Here is an 18,552-nt window from a genome sequence, read left to right on the forward strand (position 1 = left end):
CCATCAAGACCCTTCCAGTGACCCGCCAAACTACAATCCGATAGTACTGGCTGTATTTATCCTGACACGTGATTGGCTCACGCGGTTCTGATAGTCTCGCCGTCGACAAATTATCCGGATGGCAGCGCTGTCCTGGCTCTGCATTTGCAATAACTCAGTATTGCAAATACTGAGTCGACCTGATCGATCCGTGGTGATGCAGCCTCGGTGTCTCCATGACAAGAACCGCGCGTTCCTGTGCGTCATGCGCACGACGCAGGCGCTGATCGGTACTGCCACCATCATTGCCATGATGCTCGCCTACGGCTCGTTCCTGCTGGAAGATGGCGACATGTATCGATATGCACAAACGTACCATTTCTGTGTCGTCGTCGTGGGATACACTGCGTTGCAATATGGTGCGTTCACTCGTGTTCTCATGAGTGCATAAGGCTCACCCATGCATATGCATGTGCAGGAGCTTGGTATGTCGTTTTTGTGAGCTACATGCAACGGTGTGTGCTTGACGAGATCCTCGAGCGCTTCCTCGACATCATTTTGCTCATCACGTCGTTGGTGTGTGGGTACCTCACGAATCTCAAGACGGGGTGCCATGAGCTCGTGGCGAAGGAGACGTACGGTCGATGCTCCAATCTCCAAGTGACCATGATCCTGTGTTTTGCGAATGCCGTCCTGTTCTCGCTTCTCCTCGTCTACAACTTGCTCGTGACGATTCCGTCAAATTCGTCGCATCCTGACTGCACCATGAACCTCGCTCCCCGGGGAAACTATGGAGTGAACGCCACGCCCGTTGTTTCCGCGCTCCCCGTGAACGGTGTCCACGATGGAGAGCTCCATGGGAACCCAAGCGTGCCCATGCTCAGTCCGCTCTGGGACGTCCTCAGTACTTCCCACACCATGGACAAAGCCCCGCCAAGTGACGAAGATAAGACCGCCAACTTGCACCCACGAGGCCAATTCGGCATCCCCTTGAAGATAGACGACGTCGACAAGACCGACCGGTTGCTTCCGCGCGGGAACTTTGGCTCCCTCGCCTCTGTAGAAGTTTTGTCGGATAAGTTATGATCGAATATTCAAAATCGGAGGTATACTTGAATTGGAGATAAATTCATTTAAACAGGGTATAATGGTTCACATATTGACACCCCGTTGAAAAAGTCAAAAGAGCGCCATGATGTTGCGGATGATGGCGGCACTGGTGAGGCGGCGACGGGTGTCACATTGTCATGGGAGTGTGAGAACGGCCCTGTTCTCCATGAAGAAGACCTCAAGCTCACTTGACAATACATTGCATGAGGAATGGAGACAGATGCAATCGTCCTTGCCTTCGGTCGACGAGGCCCTTCGGATGTGGGAACGTAGTTGCACCGAAGACGTCGACCTGCTTCCGCAGGTGTGGCGTACGCTTGAAGCACATTACCCCGAGGGTATTCCACAGGTACGTACATGATTTTTCGTCTTTCCATGCATCTTCATTGTATGACCACACGACGTAGGTGCTGCTCGCATCAACCCTTGCTGCTTTGTGGTCCAAGCGCAAGTTTACCGATATCATCGCCATGGCGCCACTAGCAACCGCGTCAACGCTCAGTTCAGACGTCGTGGACTTCGTTGTGCGTGCTCACTGTGCTCAGAACGATGTACGTCCGCTTTCCATACAGCTCCGCATTAACCGACCCGCAGATTCAAGGCGCGGAAACCTTCCTCGCTGCCTCCTCTCATGCGTCGAATATGACGCTGCAGTCCCGTCTCGTCCTCGCATATGCGTCGCAGCGCGACATTTCGCGCGTCAAGTCCATCATCTTACAGCACATCGTCGAACAGCCCACGCACATGTGGAACGCGCAGAGCTGCCGCAACGTCATGAGTGCGTTGGGTCAACTCCGAGATGTGCCAAGCATGTTTGAGGTCCGTCCTTTCTCGTCCTCGTCCCTATATCGTCATCACCACCACCCTAGTTCCTTCGTCGCATGACCGATCGAGGAGTCGAGGCCGACTGCTTCATCGTCGCTTCCCTTCTCGAGGCGTGCGTCGCCACCGCCAACGCCGCCGACGCGACCCGCGTCCTCGCCAACGTTCCCGCGCTCAACCTCGCTCCTCATCCCACGTACTGTCAACAATATGTTTCCTCCAATCAAAATCCTGTATTTTCTGGATCTCGTCATTGATTGGTCGATTCAGTTTTCTGAAACCGTCGACTTCGATTTTTAACAACAGGTTGTGTCATGCCGTCCTTCGTGCGCACGTGCTCCTGGGACACTTCCAAGCTATCCCTTCCGTCCTTGATGAACTGCACATGCTGCCGCCGCATCCGTCCACGCCGCGCATCCTTCGTCACGTCTGTTCTGCGGCCATTGAAGCCCAGCACTACGACGTCGCTTGCGCGAGTCTGGCCTCTCCCGACCAATTCCCACACGTCGTCCAACATGCGTCCCCTCGCGACGTCCCTGCTATCGTGCAAGCTGTATCCTCATGGAAATCCCTCACGACAGCGCAATGGACGTCCCTTCTCCACGACGCGTCTCAAGCTGGCCAGTACGACAACGATCTCTCCCTCGTCCTTCAATGGTTGCCTCACGATGTATACATAGCTTCGACTTGGCGCTGCAACTGTTTTTACTGTGTCCCGCGCCGCCGGATGCGTCCATGCTCGCTGCCGTGGATTATGCATGTCAACATGTCCATGCTTCGTCCCCCGTCGCGGCCGCGGTGGCGAGCAAGTGCGCCAACCACCTCAAGACCTCCTCGTCCCTCTTGACCAGCACCAGAGTCGCCCTCGTGACCATCATTTGCATCCGTCTGAATCTCCCGCATCTCGTAACGACCCACAACTCGATTGGATTCTATCTCCAAGTCTTCTGTTTACTTTGAACCTGGCAATGCTCCATGGATACTTTAGCATAATGAGAAGCACTGATTAGATCGCCCAAGTGCTCTCGTCGCCGTCGACTGGCAAGCTGGAATTGCTGGTCACTGGCCTCCAAGTTGCACACAAACGTCGTGACAAACGAGCGCTGCGAACATTCTACTTGGCCGCGCCGCCCTCTGTCCGCGTCGATCCCCGCGTCCACCAGATCTTCCATGCGTCCAGCGCCGACATGGACATGCCGATCCTGCCGCCGTCGGTAAACAAAGTACTCGGCTTGGTGCAAGCCAAGGACTACCGCAAGGCCATCGCGCACTTGACCAGACACCCGATCCACCATCCAGCAACATGGGACGCGTTTCTCAGCCACTTGGTGCCTCCCCTCGACCCCGATCCCCGTTGCGCTGCAACTACACCCGCCGAATGGTCCTTTGCCATCGACGCGTGCCTTCTCCACAACCGGTACATATTGTGTACCCAATACTTGGACATATTCTTTGCCAAATCTATCCATCGATTCTTTGTACTGACTTTTGTATATAAAGATCGTGTCACACACTAATTCAATGTGGAATATTCGTCGAACAATGGATTTGATTGGCCACTTGATTCGTGTTGTGGGTTTTGATTGGTCGATCGACTTGACAATTTTAATTCACTACAGTTGAAGTATCCGATGAATTCCGTTATATACCCCTCCGACGAATTCCCTTATATAGATCGATGCATTCCCTTATTTAGATCCGATGCATTCCCTTCTATAGATCGAGGAATTCCCTTATATCTAATGCATGCAACACTAGCAATGTGCAAGCGATCGATCTGTTTGTCGGCCGGATGCTGTCGACGCCGACACATCGCTCCGTGTTTGTCCCGAAGCCGACGGCGTTGCTCCAGTTGGAAACGGCCTGCCGTCGACTGAGCGTTGCTGAGCAACGCCATCTCCACACCACAAAGTTGCTGCAAGTGCTCATGGACCAGTTTGCCGCGTGTCCGCGCGCATTTCCCGTGTCCGCGCGCGTGGGGCTCATGCGCGTCGGACTGCTGCTGAGGTCCCCCCAATTGGTACGTTGAATGGTCGATTCTTTCTACTTTGTCGACGCGTTGCTCTAGACGTTGCTCGTGCTCCCCGAGAAATGCCATCAATGGGATTTTACCATGCTCAAGATGGTCATCACGGCGGCCAGTGAGACCCACCAGGTCGAAGAAATGTTTCGGAAAGCACCGGCGTCGTTGCAAATCAAGTTGCTGCGTGAGTATCGCCGCCGTGGGCAGTGGAAGGAAGCGCCGGTCAACATGGACGTCCTCCCGCGCCTGCTGGACGCTGGGGCGTTCGGCGATGTGCTTCGATTGCGAACCATGCTGCCTGTGCATGTGCATCACCTGCAGTCGCATGACAGATGGAACGAGTTCCTGGATACGTTGGCGCCGCAGATACCATGAGAATGCATATACAGGCATAGACGTGACACCAATTGAGAGTTCATTAACAGCATCCTCCCTTGGCCTTTCCCGATCCATAAGGATCGACGATCTCGGGCAGCGCATGGTTGTCGCCGGCAGGACTTGGGAGTTGCTGGCTGATGGTCTTGAACAAGTCGAGCACGTTCGTGTCTTCCTTCGCACTCGTCTCAATGAACACGGCGCCAATCTCGTCCGCGTATGCTTTGGCGGTCGCAGAACTGACTTCCTAGGGACACATGCACACTCATATCCTGGATGAGATACATGGGGACACAACAACGTACCCGCTTGTCGTCCAAGTCGGATTTGTTGCCGGCAATCGCAATCACAATGTTGTCTGGGCCGAGTTGCTTGAGTTCCTTGACCCAGTTCTTCAACGTCACCAACGATTGCTTGCGGGTGATGTCGTACACGACGATGGCCGCCGCGGCGCCGCGGTAGTACATGGGGGCCAACGAATGGTACTTCTCTTGTCCCGCCGTGTCCCAAATTTGATACTTGATCGCCTGGTCCCCCACCAAGAGCATCTTGCTCATGAAGGACGCACCGATGGTACTCTCCGAGTACGGTCGGAAGTTGTTCGTGACGAACCGCAGCACCAGGGACGACTTCCCCACGCCCGTGTCGCCCAGCAGCACCACCTTCACCTCTCGCGCCTTCGTTCCATCCGCCGACATATTCGTTCTTCCTCAAATGATTTTGAGAATTGCAGTCATTCCAACTGGCCCGTACATTCAATGTACGGACCATTGTTTAGCGTATATACTCGAATGTACGGAGAATGTACGAACGCGGTATAGGCTTCATCCAATGGGAAGCGACCGAGCAAGATTTCTCTTGACAAAATATAGATATATATATAGTATTTACAAGTATGTCGAAGTATAATATATTTGTAGGAGACATGGAAAATTGGAATTCGTCGGCGCACTTCTCATTTTTCGATTTACGCCAACGAACGCAATAATGTGGCGATCGATATAAATACAGTGATATACCACGAAGTACTCCGGAGTAGTATTATTAATAATATTAATACGTAGTAATGTTACTATTAATAGTACAACTCCGGATACTACATAGTACTAGTAGTGACTAGTACCATTTGATTTGGACACACGACCCTTTCAAACGGACACCCAATAGTATAACTTAGGTATAGAATGACCGCAAATGCAATCCCAGGGGCATGTCAACAAGATGCAAAAAAAACTAGCTCTTTAGGTTGACCAGAGTCCAAGTTACAGTCAATACTGTACCGTATATGGTACCAGTAGGTACTTTAATAATAGGTACTACTAGTAACGTTAGTACTCAATTGTCGTTTGGTGTTGGACAGCTGTGGGTACATACCGTATTGTTGAAGGCAGGCAAATTCAACGACATGGTCAGCCAATCCATCGAGTTCGCGCCACATTCCATCGCGTCCCATCGCGCTCCAACCTGGCAACGTGATGCCAGCCATTCATTCTGGCATCTTCTCAAGATTTCCACCCACTCTGTAAAATCTCACCGGCATACAGTAGTACATGTGAGATGATTACAATATGCAACACTATTGGTCAAAATGCTGTTGATAAATGGATACGATTGGTTAAAGAAACCCACGAAGTTGCTGGGATTGGCTAAAAGGCCTAGACAGCGTCAAGTGACCCGTTCGACAGAGACATACAGTGCGAAATTGACTTGTTTTTTGTATTGAGGTACCTAATCCCAAACGTGTCACTCGACTGTCCCATGGTCGTGCTTCGTGCAGCTTCAGTGTTGAATATCCTTAACGTTAGTAGGGGTACTGCCGTCATGTCGAATGAATCTCAGCCGCTCAACGCCGCGGTGGAGACTTCCGTTGACCACAGCACGCTCGACATGAAGGCCGAGACCGAGATGACTCCGTGCGTGCGCAAGGAGATCTCGCGCATGTTCCATCTCGCGTGGCCCGTGGTGCGCATTCCTTCTCAACCGTGATCTTGAGCTCTTCGTTCGTCACGACTGTCTGTAGTTTCTCGCGTATCAACTGGAAACCCTTCCCGGTCCCATCTGCGTTGCCCTTGTGGGTCATCTGCAAGGAGACGACGTCAGCGTTCTCGTGGATGCTGCGTACATGTCGGCGACGGTCACCAACGTCACCGCCCTCGCGATTGGATTCGGTCTTGCATCTGCCATGGACACGTTGTGTTCCCAAGCGTATGGAGCCGGTACGTTCCTTCCCACACTCCCATCGTTCCTTCCATCTATCGGTCTCTCACATATACTAACATGCAGGCAAGATGGACAAACTCGGCATCTACTTCCAGAGCGGACTCATCGTGCTCGGCGTGGCCTTAGTCCCCATCTCCCTCCTCAGCTGGCACGCCGAGTCAGTCCTGCTCTTCTTTGGCCAGGACCCGGCCATCTCCAAGTACGCGGGCCAGTTTTCCCGCGTCACGATCTTCGGCATCCCGTTCCTGTTTGTGTACGAACTCATCAAGAAGCTGCAGCAGTCGCAGAACATTGTGCTTCCCATGATGTACGTTGCGTGCGTCGGCGTGGTCGTGAACGTCGTCACAGGGTTTTGCTTGACGTACTACACGTCCTGGGGCTTCCTGGGCGCCGCGGTCGGCCGCGTCTGCGGGTCCGTCGCCCTTCCATTAACCATTGTCGCATATTTCCATTACGATCATGCGACAACGTCCACGTGGTGGCGTGGGTTCCAGTGGCGCGATGCGTGTTCCCACGTCGGCCTCTTCCTCTCCCTCGGCGTCCCGTCCATGACGATGCTGGCCGTGAGCTGGTGGGCGTTCTGCGCGCTAGGCTTCTTGGCGGGGATTCTACCTAACAGTGTACACGCAGTCAGTGTGAACGCCGTCTTGGGCCAGCTGCTCACGCTCAACTTTATGATTTACCTCGGGATTTCCGTGGCTTCGAACGTCCTTATAGGGAATGCGCTGGGTGCCAACCAGCCCCAGCGCGCCCGCCTCATCGCGCGTCTCGGACTGACTGCCGGTGGCATCTCCGCGGCGATCATGGCCTCCCTCTTCCTCGTCGGCCGGCATGCCATCCCGTACTTGTTTGTCAGTGACCCACTCACCATCGAGTACGGACGGTTGTTGGGGGGATTATCCGGATAAGTTTGGTTTTATTATCCGTATTGTATCAGTATTATTATTACTATTATTATTATGGTGGATTTATTGGCTATTTGTGTTTCATTTTGATATATTTCGGTGGATATTATTAGACACGTGGCCACGGCCATGTTTGTGATGGTGCCGCTGGGGGTATTCGACGGTATGAACGGCATTTGCGAAGGCATTTTCAAAGGCATGGGCCTCCAAACGCGGGCTGCTGGTGCGTCTACATATATATATATATATATATATATATATAATATATATATTAATAAGCCACTGTAGTGATCAACATTCTGTCGTATTATGCATTTGGGCTGCCGATGGCGTACTACATTGGGATAACTTGTGGATATGACTTGGAGGGCGTGTGGCTGGGCTTTTCCCTCGGCACGACCGCGTGCTTTGGCATCTTCATCGCGATGATCCAGTCCACGGACTGGCCCGTGCTCGCTAAACTGGCTCAAGACCGAGTGCAACTCTAAGAAATATAAATATATTTTGCCCCATTTGGAGTCGAAGATCGAATAATGAATTTGGCAAATGTAGAGATTGTCCTAGCCAATCAAGTTCATGAATGGGATGTTTTAACCAATCGTCAATCAGTTTGGTCCAATCAAAATACTCATACTTGTACCCCTAGACGCTGAATACATGTAACGTTACAGTACTTGAAGTACTAGTACTCTGGAGTACCTACTACCGGTAACAGTCTGTACTAAAATAGTACCGGTGGTGAGAGTCAATACTAGTATGTATTATAACGTTAGTACTCGATTCCGTTCCCAAGTCCAAATCTCAGCGAAAAGGACAAGGCGACGGTTGTTATGAGTACCTAGTATACTAGCGCGTAACTGCTGGCTATGACCAGTGAATCCACACAGCAAAGTCCACTGCTTCTGTATTAACTATTCGAAGGAGTATAATTATAGTTACCCCTGATTTGCCTGGTTAGCTTACACATGTCGGATATGTACAGTCTTCAGCTTTCGAGTTCATTTCGCCAGTTCAAAATTGGTAGAACTGTAGTTAGTATATATGCTGAACACATGTTAAACATGGTGACGTTGGTGGCTTTAGTACTAAGTAAACGTACTAGTATAATGTTATTTCCATTAGGCCTACTAGTTACTACCTAAACGTCGAGTGCGCAATGTGTTTTCTGCCAAGTTGCGATGCTTCAAATGGCAACGTGAACAAGTGGCTAAACGACGAAGGCGGCGGCTTTGTCGGCCGCGTCCGCCTTGTCCGGATGGGGGTTGAGATGTCGGGCCCATCGATGGGTTTCTGGGGTTGGATGATGGAGGCGTCTACTTGGGGCTGCTGCTGCTCGTCGTCGTCGTCTGCGATTTCAATTGCAATCCCGGCCAACGTTGCCAGCAACTACATACAAGTTAGACTATGAAATCAGTTATTAAGCAACGACGCAAGCAACGCACGTGGTTAATCGCCTCCCGAGGGGCTGTTTCTGTTTCGGGGACTTCTAGCTTGGCTTGGGCCGTGACGAGTCGGAGGTCTCGCTTCGTGACTGTGCGGGAGGACGCCGTGGACCAGACGCTGCTCGCGTCACTCCGCACCGACTTAGAGTCATCATCATCCATCCCCCCAACTACCAAGTTGTCGGCGTCGTCCCTAATACATTTCTCGTTGGCAATCGAGTTTTATAGAGATATATGTATAATATATATAATGTAGGTAGATAGTTTGAAATATATATATATATATATATATATGTGGACTCACCGAAACGATTGCAAGGCGCAGTCGATGGCGGCGAGGCGCTGGGTCGTGTTCAAGTGCGCCATGGACGACACGATCGACGGCAGAGCCGCCTCGTCCGTCATGGGGGTAGCCGCTCGTTTGGCTTGCATGGCCTAGTCGGTCCAAGTTATAAATATATATATATAGTCATACATATATAGTCATAAATATATATAATCAGAGTCATAAGTAAATATATATATAGTCATAAATATATATATGTCATAAATATATATATATATGTCATAAATATATATATATATATGTCATAAATATATATATATGTCATAAATATATATAATCAGAGTCATAAGTAAATATATATATAGTCACAATTAAATATATATATAGTCACAATTAAATATATTTATATTATATCAACTATATCCTGCAAACCTGAGGATTTAAAGGGCAGTTCGTAGGTATATTTATTTACCTGGAGGGACAAGTCGATCTCGTCCACACGACGATCGTCGAGCATACAATCGAATGGATTCAACAGAAGATTCCCATCTTCGTGAGCAACTTCCCCACCAACGGGAGCGTCGAGGAGAGTTTCGACCCGCGTGGCTTCGGCCTTGGTCAGACTGGACCCAGCCTCCTTCATCTGCTTGTTTTTCGTGATGAAGTCGGTTGTTTCCCCCATCGTTTTGGCGGCCTCCACCTTGTCCTTGATGCGTTGTGCGCTCGATGTTTTAAGTGTCGGAGCTATTCCTGGTGTCATAAATGCCTTGGTCTTTGTCGATGGTTGGTTTTTCAGCTTCTATATAACATACGTGGTTGAATATATATATATATATATATATATATTAGTAATAAAAATATTTTGTATACCAAGTCCAACGCATCCAATTTCGCGTCAAAGGTCCGAATTTGGGCGATCCCGTGGGCAATTTTCACGTTCAAGGCCGTGGGGGCGGTCACGTCGTCGTCGTGTTGAAGCACCCCCTAATAATTGATATATTAGGTTCAAGAACGTCAGTTTGTATTAATTGTTGGAGTACATGTGCTTGCTTTTTGGCCAGCCCATCTTCCAGCAGCGCCTTGGACCAAGTCGGCGCCGTGGGGCCCAAGTCCGCCTTGGTCATGAGCTTGAGCACGGTGTGATAGTTGTCTGGGAACGTCACGAGCGACGATCCTAGTATTCGTTTTCAGAGGTTACTACCAGTCGCACTAGTATTACTAGTATGCCTTACCACTGTCGTCCTGCTTGGTGGCCAACGATGCCAAGTACTCGGTCAAGTCTGCCTGCACTTTGTGTCGGGCAGCCTCGGCCATGTCCTGCACAGATGGGTTCAATGCTCAGTCCAGTTCAAGATTGGTCGTTCAATATATCGCTGTCGTCGGTTCGTGTTACCATTTGCTTCCGCCATTGAACATACATGCCATCACCATCACCACTGGTGCTCAGATGTGATTGAACCGTGGAGCTTTCTGCTTTGCACACGTTTTCTTCTTGTCGAGTTGACGGTTGTACGTGGGCTAGCCTTGCTGGGGGTGATGTTTGAGCTACAGACAGTGCTGCCCTGGACTCAGTATTGCCATCGACAGGGTTTTCATATGGGCTGTCATCTTGGTCAGCCCATTCAGTTGGGACTTGCGGCGTTAAAGTGGTCGGAACCATCTGTATCACTGGGGGGACATCGTCGTTGTCACTTTCACTGGTTGCTTTTAGCTCGTCGTTGTTGTCTATGGAAGTCTCCGACACTTCATCGTCCATCTAGTCAATTTCGTTACTACATGAAAAACATGCATATTACGTACCAATATCGCAGGGGGCTTTGGGGGCGAGTCCGACAGCTTGGTCATTCGAAATAACTCGGCGCTGCTACTACTGGAACTACTCGTTGTGGATCTGGGAGGGGAAGCCGATGACTGCGATAGGACGCGTTGGATTCGCAGCTTCTACGCAACATGTTGACGCAACATGTTGATCATGGAGGGCATAACAGGTAGAGTTAGTTGGGTTGAGTAGCGTACCGGGGTGGTGCTGGGGCGACGCACGGGGCTGGTAGGTGGCTTCCTGACACATCCCAAGCATGGATACATCAGAAATAGGACGGCCAAGGACTGGCTTACGTGGCAGGCTGAGAGACGAGATGATGGCCTTCCGACCGCGGACGGCGTTGCTGCGAGGCACAGTCCTCCGTCATAGCATTCCCCCGCCGCCACTCCGGCTGATTTGGATGCTGCGCTTGTTAGCTATTAATAGCCCCGTGTCACAAATTGGGGTTTCACTCTGCCGACCAGACTACCGCTTGGAGTAACGTTAGCAGACGACCTCGTTCCTCGCCGTTAGTTAGCCAGACTATAAAGCATCACATACTCTTGATGCGTACTACTCCCACGCCTCCAACACTTCACTACTGCAGATGACATGTATTGAGCCACGGGCTAATTATAGTTAGTGCTACAGTACGCCAGCGAAACGGTACTTAAATATAGCGTGCATCATCTCAGATCTACGTTGCCGTCGTTAGCACCACACTAGGGCCAGCATGGCCTCTGGGTTTATCTACATCTATCGCCAAGACGTCCTCCTTCAATGGCTTAACTTAGAAGTGTCCTACCCTTCGGTCATCTCCCATGCTTCCTTGGCTAAGACATGTCATTCGTTCATTGTGACGTGACGCTTGGTTATGTCGAAGACGCGCGACCTTCCAGCGTCACAATTCCGTGCTCCACAGGTTTTGTCCAGGACTTTTGTATGTAGGTTTCGAATTCGATATATTCGTTTTCCCAGGTTATCCATTTTCAAGTTGTTCCAAGCCGCCGTGTTGTTCGATCTTTGCCACGAACGGTCGCTGGTGTGGCCCTTCGTTTCGCAACGGCTGCCATCACTTCCATATTCGCCAGCTCGGTGCAATATGAAGCTCCTCGTTGCCGCAGCGCTCGTCCTCCTCCTACAGCCCGCGGACGCGTACTGTCCCAACGGATGCAACGCCCAAGGCACGTGCGGTGCCAACGACAAGTGCACGTGCTACCTCCGAAACGACGACTCGATCGCCAACAACATCGAAGCCATGTACACCGGCGCCGACTGCTCTCTCCGCACGTGTCCTCGCGGACTCGCCTTCGTGGACGTTCCCACCGCCAACAACGTCGCGCACGCGCCGTCCGAGTGCTCGAACCGCGGCCTCTGCGACTACTCGACGGGGCTGTGCCAGTGCTTTCCCGGCTACGAAGGCAAGGCATGCGAGCGTACAGCGTGCCCGAACCAATGCAGTCGTCGCGGCATCTGCTTGACCCTCAAGACGATCATCTCATACGGACCTAGTCCGCCGACGTACGCCGCTTGGGATGCCGACAAGCAGCTTGGGTGCATCTGCGATCTTGGGTATCGTGGCCCGGACTGCTCCATCAAGGAGTGCCCGAGCGGCGCGGACGTGCTGCTGGGCCACGGCGCCAACGAGGGCCGCGACTGCGGCGGCCGCGGCAAGTGCGACACCCAAACCGGCACATGCGTGTGCTTCCCGGGGTACTATGGCACGTACTGCGCGTACCAAAGCACGGTTCATTAAGGTGATCTCAAGGAAGAAGCATGGCAAGGTGGGTAGGTGGTTGGTTGCGCCCCTTGATTCGTCTTCTTGTCGTCACCTGCGTAAACGCTTCCACACTTGCATTGCCATGGTAACCTCGTGTAATACATAAACATCGACTACATTCCATCGCGTTCGTGTGCCTCGCACGTACTGTATGCATGTCGTTGTTGTACGAAGATCCAGTAGCGTAGGACGCCAAAGTAGAACAAGTCGAATAGATATACAAGTTAATGAGCAATCGGGTGCATTATTCGATGATGAGCTCGTCGATGGACCAGTCTTCGTACGACCCATCGGGGAGGTATCGGCGGATGATGATGGGAATTTTGCGTTCCGCAAGTTCCTTCATCGCGATCTTGAGGGGATCCGTCTCGCCTTCAATGTCCACCATCACCGGCGCGTTCATGCTGATTTGGAGCGCGCGGGTACCCAACACGCGAGCCCGTTCGTATTTGGTCATGTACCGCGTCGTGATGCGGTTCGCGTTCGCCTGCTTCTCGCCCTCGTTTAACAGCTCGACGCCGCCTTCGTGCTCGCCGTTGCCTTCCTCATCGAAGTTCTCGATCTCTTCCTCCTGCAGCTCTTCCTCGTTGTTGTCGCCGTCGTCCATGCCGCCATCGTAATCATGTTCATCGTCCATTGTCACGGGCAACGATTTGAAATTGTTGGTCGTGTGTATTTCGGGTGGAGCGGCTCAATACCTTTAAAATACATACATTCATAACATCCAATTAGACAGGTTCCGGATAACGCATTCCGGATAAGGTGAACTACTACTCGAAGTATGGCCATAGACTGAAATGACTCACTGGATCATTTCATTGGAATACAGTAATCCCATTTGCAAACTCAACTAATGGTAGTAATACTAAGTATTCATGTATTAATAGTAATACTAAAGTTCAAGAAAATGCTACTATTAATAGCGTTAGTTATTAATACTGCAAGCACAATAAAACAACGCTAAACTCAAGTTTTGCATTTCAGCAGAATAAAACAACCCTTACTTTATTTCAGCCGCCAACTAATCGAGTTGCAGCACCAGGCCAACTTATGCAGAGCAACCACCAGTTCATAACGATGCATACCGTAGTAGGATGTGAAATGGGAGTACTATACATCGTGTAGTTGATGTGAGCCCTTGCTTACCACGTACAGCACTAACGTTAGTACAGATCAAGTGTTGTAGGTATGGATGCCATAGCTTTGAATCAATGGACAGAGCGACGACTAGCCAAACTATATATCCCTAACGTTATAAATTATATCTCGGAGTAGTTAATGCTTGTAGTGATCACGGATGGGAGGTCATGTATGTGGCCATAGCTGCTTCAGTTTCATTGCGGCAAGCAACTTGACGTGTTAACGTAAAGCAAGTTGCTTGCCAGAATGAAAACGGCAACACCTTGTTTTACGAAAGTGCCTGTAATACTGTAAAACCACCTTCAACCAACCAATCATCGCGTTAGATGAAGTTACTTTAAACAACGCACCCACTTTAGACGTTATTTACGCCTGAGAAATTTTTAAACAAAGAATTTAACCCTGGAATTTCCAAAAAAGGTGCAAAGCACAATACATAAAATGGTATGGAGCACATCGTCTAAAAACTTCCAACTGGCCAAATCGAAGAGTGGAGGTTTTACTATTTACAGTTAACGTACAATTAATGTAGTTAAACCCAAAAACCAAATACGTTAAATACTGATTTCATGCGTTTTATCAATGAGGATATTATATTCGGATAAATGTCACATACAAAAATCAAGATAGATCACCCCTACCCACTGGAAATTTCAGCCAAATAAATTTCTAGTCGGAAATTCTGACTGGACAAACCTTTACCCCACAATGCTGTAGATCTCAAAAAGGAGGTATTCACCACTCGTCCACTGGACGATAACGCGTGCAGCACACTAGGAGTGCATGTTTCAAGGAGTGGAGTCGGCTTATGTGAAATATGCTGATTTGCAAATACTCGCGACCACTTGAATATTCCAATAGAATTATTTGATCATTTCATTGGAATATTCCCATTTGCAAAATCACTCCTACAGTAGTACATGAAATATGTACTTCGACGTATCAAAACTCACAATAATTTGAGAGTCCTGCGGTCCTTCTATTAATAGAGTCTACTAGTACTACTCGTACCACATTATGAATACTTGTACTACGTATTACAGTATTAGTCCTTCGAAGTACACTGTCCTTCTGGGATTGTCGTGACTTCACAGGTTGAAATATTCTGCTACAGTACCATGGTGGTTGAGGACCCTACGTCTTTTGATTCAGTAATGGTGCCATGACCGATTCATGTGCCTGTCGCAGATTCTACGTCATAGGGCTGTACAATTAATTCCCTCAATAATAGAGCTCTTTTGAAGATTCGTTAAAACAGTTACACTGTTGCTTTGACCCGAAATACTGTTTCCATGAGATTTATATGGAACTTTGTATGCTCAGACCACCTCACCTCTTACTAGGGGTTAAGTGCATCTCAGTAGTTAGCGATGCAGTTAACCCCGGAGATTTAGCATCGTATGTACTCACCGGGGTAGTTTACAGGGCTACTGGCGAAAAGGTGTATCCGGATGTAATAATTCCCTCATTGAAACAGTATTTCGGGTCAAAACTGTTTTAATGAGGGAATTATTCCATAGCGCTGAGTTACATACAGTAGTTATTGTGACACAACTGCTGGTCCAGAAAATTTGCTGAGATCGGACTGGGAATAAATACAGTAAGTACACTGTGTTGTGCAATTGCATACTATAATAGTACTGTACTAGTACTACGTAGTGAACAGCTGAACACTGGCGACTTCTGCAGGTGGTGTGACGTCACAAGTGTATGTACATCAGGATGTTCAAGAGTCCTACGCGCTCGTCATAGTCGCCTTGTCAAAAAATCCAACGGAACGCGCGGTTCACAATCATGTTAATCGATAGTGAAAAATATGAGGTTAATCGTTAACGCAAATCCAGTTGGTGGCAATAGCCCAACAGGTGGCCTGCGGCTAACATATTTTCGCCACAGCTTTCGTAGTCGCCACGACTTGCGAGATGGCATTTCTTCGTCTGGGGTTTCTTCGAGCATCGGAATGTCTTCATGAACAAGCATGGTGTTGGCCAGGGAAATGCGTTGATGATCTCGCACCGCGTTGATCTGCAAGTTGTTGTGTAATGCCAACGTTGCGGGGGGTTCCAAGCTAGCCGGTACGGCTTGAATGCGGCGGAAGCTCACCAGGGATCCTCGGCGATTCCGTATTCCCCTCGGCTTGAGGTCTTGACCGGTCAACATGGGCATGGGTACCGGCCCTTTGAGTGCCTGCGCTGGTTGCACACGTCGCGCAACTTGATGGCCGGTGGTGCGAGTGTACTCGTCGGGGTCGTAGAGGATGATACCTTGCTTGGTCGCGGCGTTCTCCTTCCCTTTGGCCATGTGTCTGAAGCTTTTATGATTTCGTGGACGAAAGTTCTGCAATGAGCTGCTCGGTGGACTGTGTCGATCACAAACTTGCAAATCTGCCGTTCACATGTCGATCGTGAATGTCTCCGAAGACGTTTAAACGTATAACTACGTTTGTCTCGTACAGTATACTACGTAGTAATTAGTAGTACAGTACCTCGAGTACTGTACTGTACAGTATGTTACAGGATTAAGTGTAAAACGTATGTACCCAGATTGGTTTTTTCCTGCCTGACCAAAGTGTATGTCGCTTCATGCTCCTCACTAAGGTAAGAGAAGGCCAGTCAGCCCTTTCTCATATTGAACTGGAATTTTCGAGCAACAAAGATATTGAGTTTCGTAGGCTCGGCCTTGGTAATTGACCAAGTGTTGAGTTCACTGCGTCTTAGAAATATTCCGCGACCAGCACCTACTTACTGTAAGGGGCCCCAAAGTTCAACTCGCGGCAAATGTATGAATGTCGTTGCGTTACGCACCCACAATGAAAAGTGAATAGGGAGTAAGTATCAAGTAGTATCAATTAGAGTAACTGAATGAAATTCGACAGGTTGACTTTCAAACGAAAATAGAATACTTTTAGACGTTCACAAAGTGTATTGTCGATTTTCTTCAAATTTCCCATTTCTTTGTGGTTCGTACAAACCGAGCCGAGACATCTGATTGGTTATTATCCACTTCGTCCTGTCCGGTAGAAAATCGAAATGGATTGTAGCCAATCAGCGACAAATAATTTCGGATTGACCGATGGGAGAGATTGGTGCTCGGTTCGGTCGGCGAAATTCAATTGACTGTGAACGGGGTCCAGAAATTCGTACCGAATCTCCAATACACAGGTGGTTACATTTTGTAAACTGACGCGATTGATGCATTTTCGTGGCCAATTTTGACTCTATTTGAAAGTACTTTCATTGCACAATCTAGGAGCGTAATCTCAACGTTGCTCTCTGGTATACTAGCCAAAGCGATATGAAATTCAAGGAGGTTTAGGTTGGGGGGTTTAGGTTGAAGGTGGCGAAACCGACGAAACTTCAATGTTCGAGGTGTGGATTTACGTAAACCAACACGAAGTTCATGAATCTGATTACTTAGTACATATTCGTTGAAAACTTGGTGAGAGGTCTATGGAGAAAACATTTGGAAGGATTTGGACAAAGTTTACTGTTATTAATAGGTAGGGATGTCTTAGGTCAAAGTATTGAATTTTCAGTTATAAAATGTAAACTGCGCTGTTTACATTTCGATAATATTTTATATTCATTTTAAATTAAGACTTATCCAACTTTTCATTCAGAATTATTCTTCCACTGTTTCATATTCGTGTCACCATTTGTTTTTTTCAATTAGCGTACACATTTGATTGTGATTGGCTCATAAATATTATGCACGAATTTCATTCGTTATAAATCTCACTCCTCTGAATTTGTCGCATGTTGACACTGACAGAGGAAGTACAGTACTAACGTTAGTATTACATTTTGCAAGTTTTGCCCACGCGAAACTGGTTTTCGCGATTTACCTGAGCCTCGTGTCAAAGTTTGTGGGCATTCACATCATATGGCATTTAGAAAAAAGAACCCTTGGTCACTTAAAATTTCTTCCGGTGGTTCAGTGGTTGATTAATACTTTCTCCAGTACCTACGTGCAAAATCACGTTTTATTTTTGTCTCGCCAAGCCAATCAGATTCGCCGGATTGCGGACTTTACAGTATTTTCAGATCTGCCGAATTCAAAATATTTATGAAACTATACAAGTTTTTCCCTTGTGGCTGGTTTATTTCCGGCTAGAGGAAGTAAATGAAAAGTCCATACACTGTAATCCAGAAAATGACATGAAATATGGGCGAAAATAACGGCATTGCAATGCACGACGCATTATATTTTCGACTTTTTGAAAACAAATTTGCCCGGTTTAACTGTAAATTAATTCCACTTTCCACTTAACACTGTAAAATAATGCCTATTAATAGTGATTACATTTGAGAAGTTATTTGTTCCAACAAATAAAGAAAACGTAATTAGCCTCCGTTTCATTGGGCCAATCACATCGCTAGAAAATAGCGTTTGATAGTATTAATAACGAACGTACCAAGAACCACCGATAGTGTACGCCATCGGTGGTGCTAAGCTTGCCTGGCTTCAACTCTCCGTGACTACCACGCTGGAACTTGCGTACAGTAAAAACGTTAGTACGGGACGACCCCTTAACCTGGCTCCTACCACGACTGCGGCCGCAGCATATGCTCTCCAAATATCTCATCAGTTGGAAGGGCAGTAGGCAGGAACAGGCACTTGGCAGGCAGAAGGAATAACTGGAAGTGAATTACTTCTGACTGGAAAGAAC

The 18,552-nt window shown here is 48.7% G+C and overlaps 7 protein-coding genes across 10 annotated transcripts; 3 read left to right on the top strand and 4 right to left on the bottom strand.

Moving 5' to 3' along the window:
- Window positions 1-1,151: 1,151 nt before the first annotated feature.
- On the top strand, window positions 1,152-4,309 carry H257_14061 (hypothetical protein; the record flags this gene model as incomplete). Its single annotated transcript, XM_009841788.1, has 9 exons — window positions 1,152-1,438; window positions 1,497-1,640; window positions 1,684-1,908; window positions 1,959-2,107; window positions 2,218-2,535; window positions 2,592-2,817; window positions 2,922-3,328; window positions 3,670-3,931; window positions 3,980-4,309. Exons 1-9 carry the CDS (start codon window positions 1,172-1,174, stop codon window positions 4,307-4,309), a joined length of 2,328 nt encoding a protein of 775 aa, XP_009840090.1. The 5' UTR covers window positions 1,152-1,171.
- On the bottom strand, window positions 4,308-5,019 carry H257_14062 (hypothetical protein). The gene is made up of 2 exons (XM_009841789.1): window positions 4,615-5,019; window positions 4,308-4,556 (listed from the first exon to the last, which is right to left on the bottom strand). Exons 1-2 carry the CDS (start codon window positions 5,005-5,007, stop codon window positions 4,353-4,355), a joined length of 597 nt encoding a protein of 198 aa, XP_009840091.1. The 5' UTR covers window positions 5,008-5,019; the 3' UTR covers window positions 4,308-4,352.
- Window positions 5,020-6,099: 1,080 nt separating this feature from the next.
- Window positions 6,100-7,960, top strand: H257_14063 (hypothetical protein). Of its 4 annotated transcripts, XM_009841790.1 has the most exons (5): window positions 6,100-6,271; window positions 6,330-6,525; window positions 6,593-7,403; window positions 7,548-7,657; window positions 7,723-7,960. In XM_009841790.1, exons 1-5 carry the CDS (start codon window positions 6,131-6,133, stop codon window positions 7,920-7,922), a joined length of 1,458 nt encoding a protein of 485 aa, XP_009840092.1. In that variant the 5' UTR covers window positions 6,100-6,130; the 3' UTR covers window positions 7,923-7,960. The 4 variants fall into 4 exon arrangements, with proteins under 4 accessions (XP_009840092.1, XP_009840093.1, XP_009840095.1 ...); XM_009841791.1 differs by having other exon boundaries at window positions 6,100-6,525; XM_009841793.1 differs by having other exon boundaries at window positions 6,330-7,403.
- A 548-nt stretch (window positions 7,961-8,508) lies between these two features.
- H257_14064 (hypothetical protein) lies at window positions 8,509-11,394 on the bottom strand. The gene is made up of 11 exons (XM_009841794.1): window positions 11,278-11,394; window positions 11,179-11,221; window positions 10,963-11,103; window positions 10,556-10,918; window positions 10,395-10,479; window positions 10,203-10,336; window positions 10,033-10,146; window positions 9,635-9,961; window positions 9,181-9,311; window positions 8,877-9,069; window positions 8,509-8,820 (listed from the first exon to the last, which is right to left on the bottom strand). The coding sequence occupies exons 1-11, from the start codon at window positions 11,349-11,351 to the stop codon at window positions 8,569-8,571; spliced, it is 1,857 nt and encodes a 618-aa protein (XP_009840096.1). The 5' UTR covers window positions 11,352-11,394; the 3' UTR covers window positions 8,509-8,568.
- A 596-nt stretch (window positions 11,395-11,990) lies between these two features.
- H257_14065 (hypothetical protein) lies at window positions 11,991-12,873 on the top strand. The gene has a single exon (XM_009841795.1). The coding sequence runs from the start codon at window positions 12,066-12,068 to the stop codon at window positions 12,717-12,719; it is 654 nt and encodes a 217-aa protein (XP_009840097.1). The 5' UTR covers window positions 11,991-12,065; the 3' UTR covers window positions 12,720-12,873.
- A 68-nt stretch (window positions 12,874-12,941) lies between these two features.
- H257_14066 (hypothetical protein) lies at window positions 12,942-13,424 on the bottom strand. The gene has a single exon (XM_009841796.1). The coding sequence runs from the start codon at window positions 13,378-13,380 to the stop codon at window positions 12,988-12,990; it is 393 nt and encodes a 130-aa protein (XP_009840098.1). The 5' UTR covers window positions 13,381-13,424; the 3' UTR covers window positions 12,942-12,987.
- Window positions 13,425-15,662: 2,238 nt separating this feature from the next.
- H257_14067 (hypothetical protein) lies at window positions 15,663-16,250 on the bottom strand. The gene has a single exon (XM_009841797.1). It carries the CDS (start codon window positions 16,182-16,184, stop codon window positions 15,681-15,683), a length of 504 nt encoding a protein of 167 aa, XP_009840099.1. The 5' UTR covers window positions 16,185-16,250; the 3' UTR covers window positions 15,663-15,680.
- Between the last annotated feature and the right edge of the window lie 2,302 nt (window positions 16,251-18,552).

This window comes from Aphanomyces astaci, assembly GCF_000520075.1.
Source record: "Aphanomyces astaci strain APO3 unplaced genomic scaffold supercont1.53, whole genome shotgun sequence".
Lineage (NCBI taxonomy): Eukaryota > Oomycota > Saprolegniomycetes > Saprolegniales > Verrucalvaceae > Aphanomyces > Aphanomyces astaci.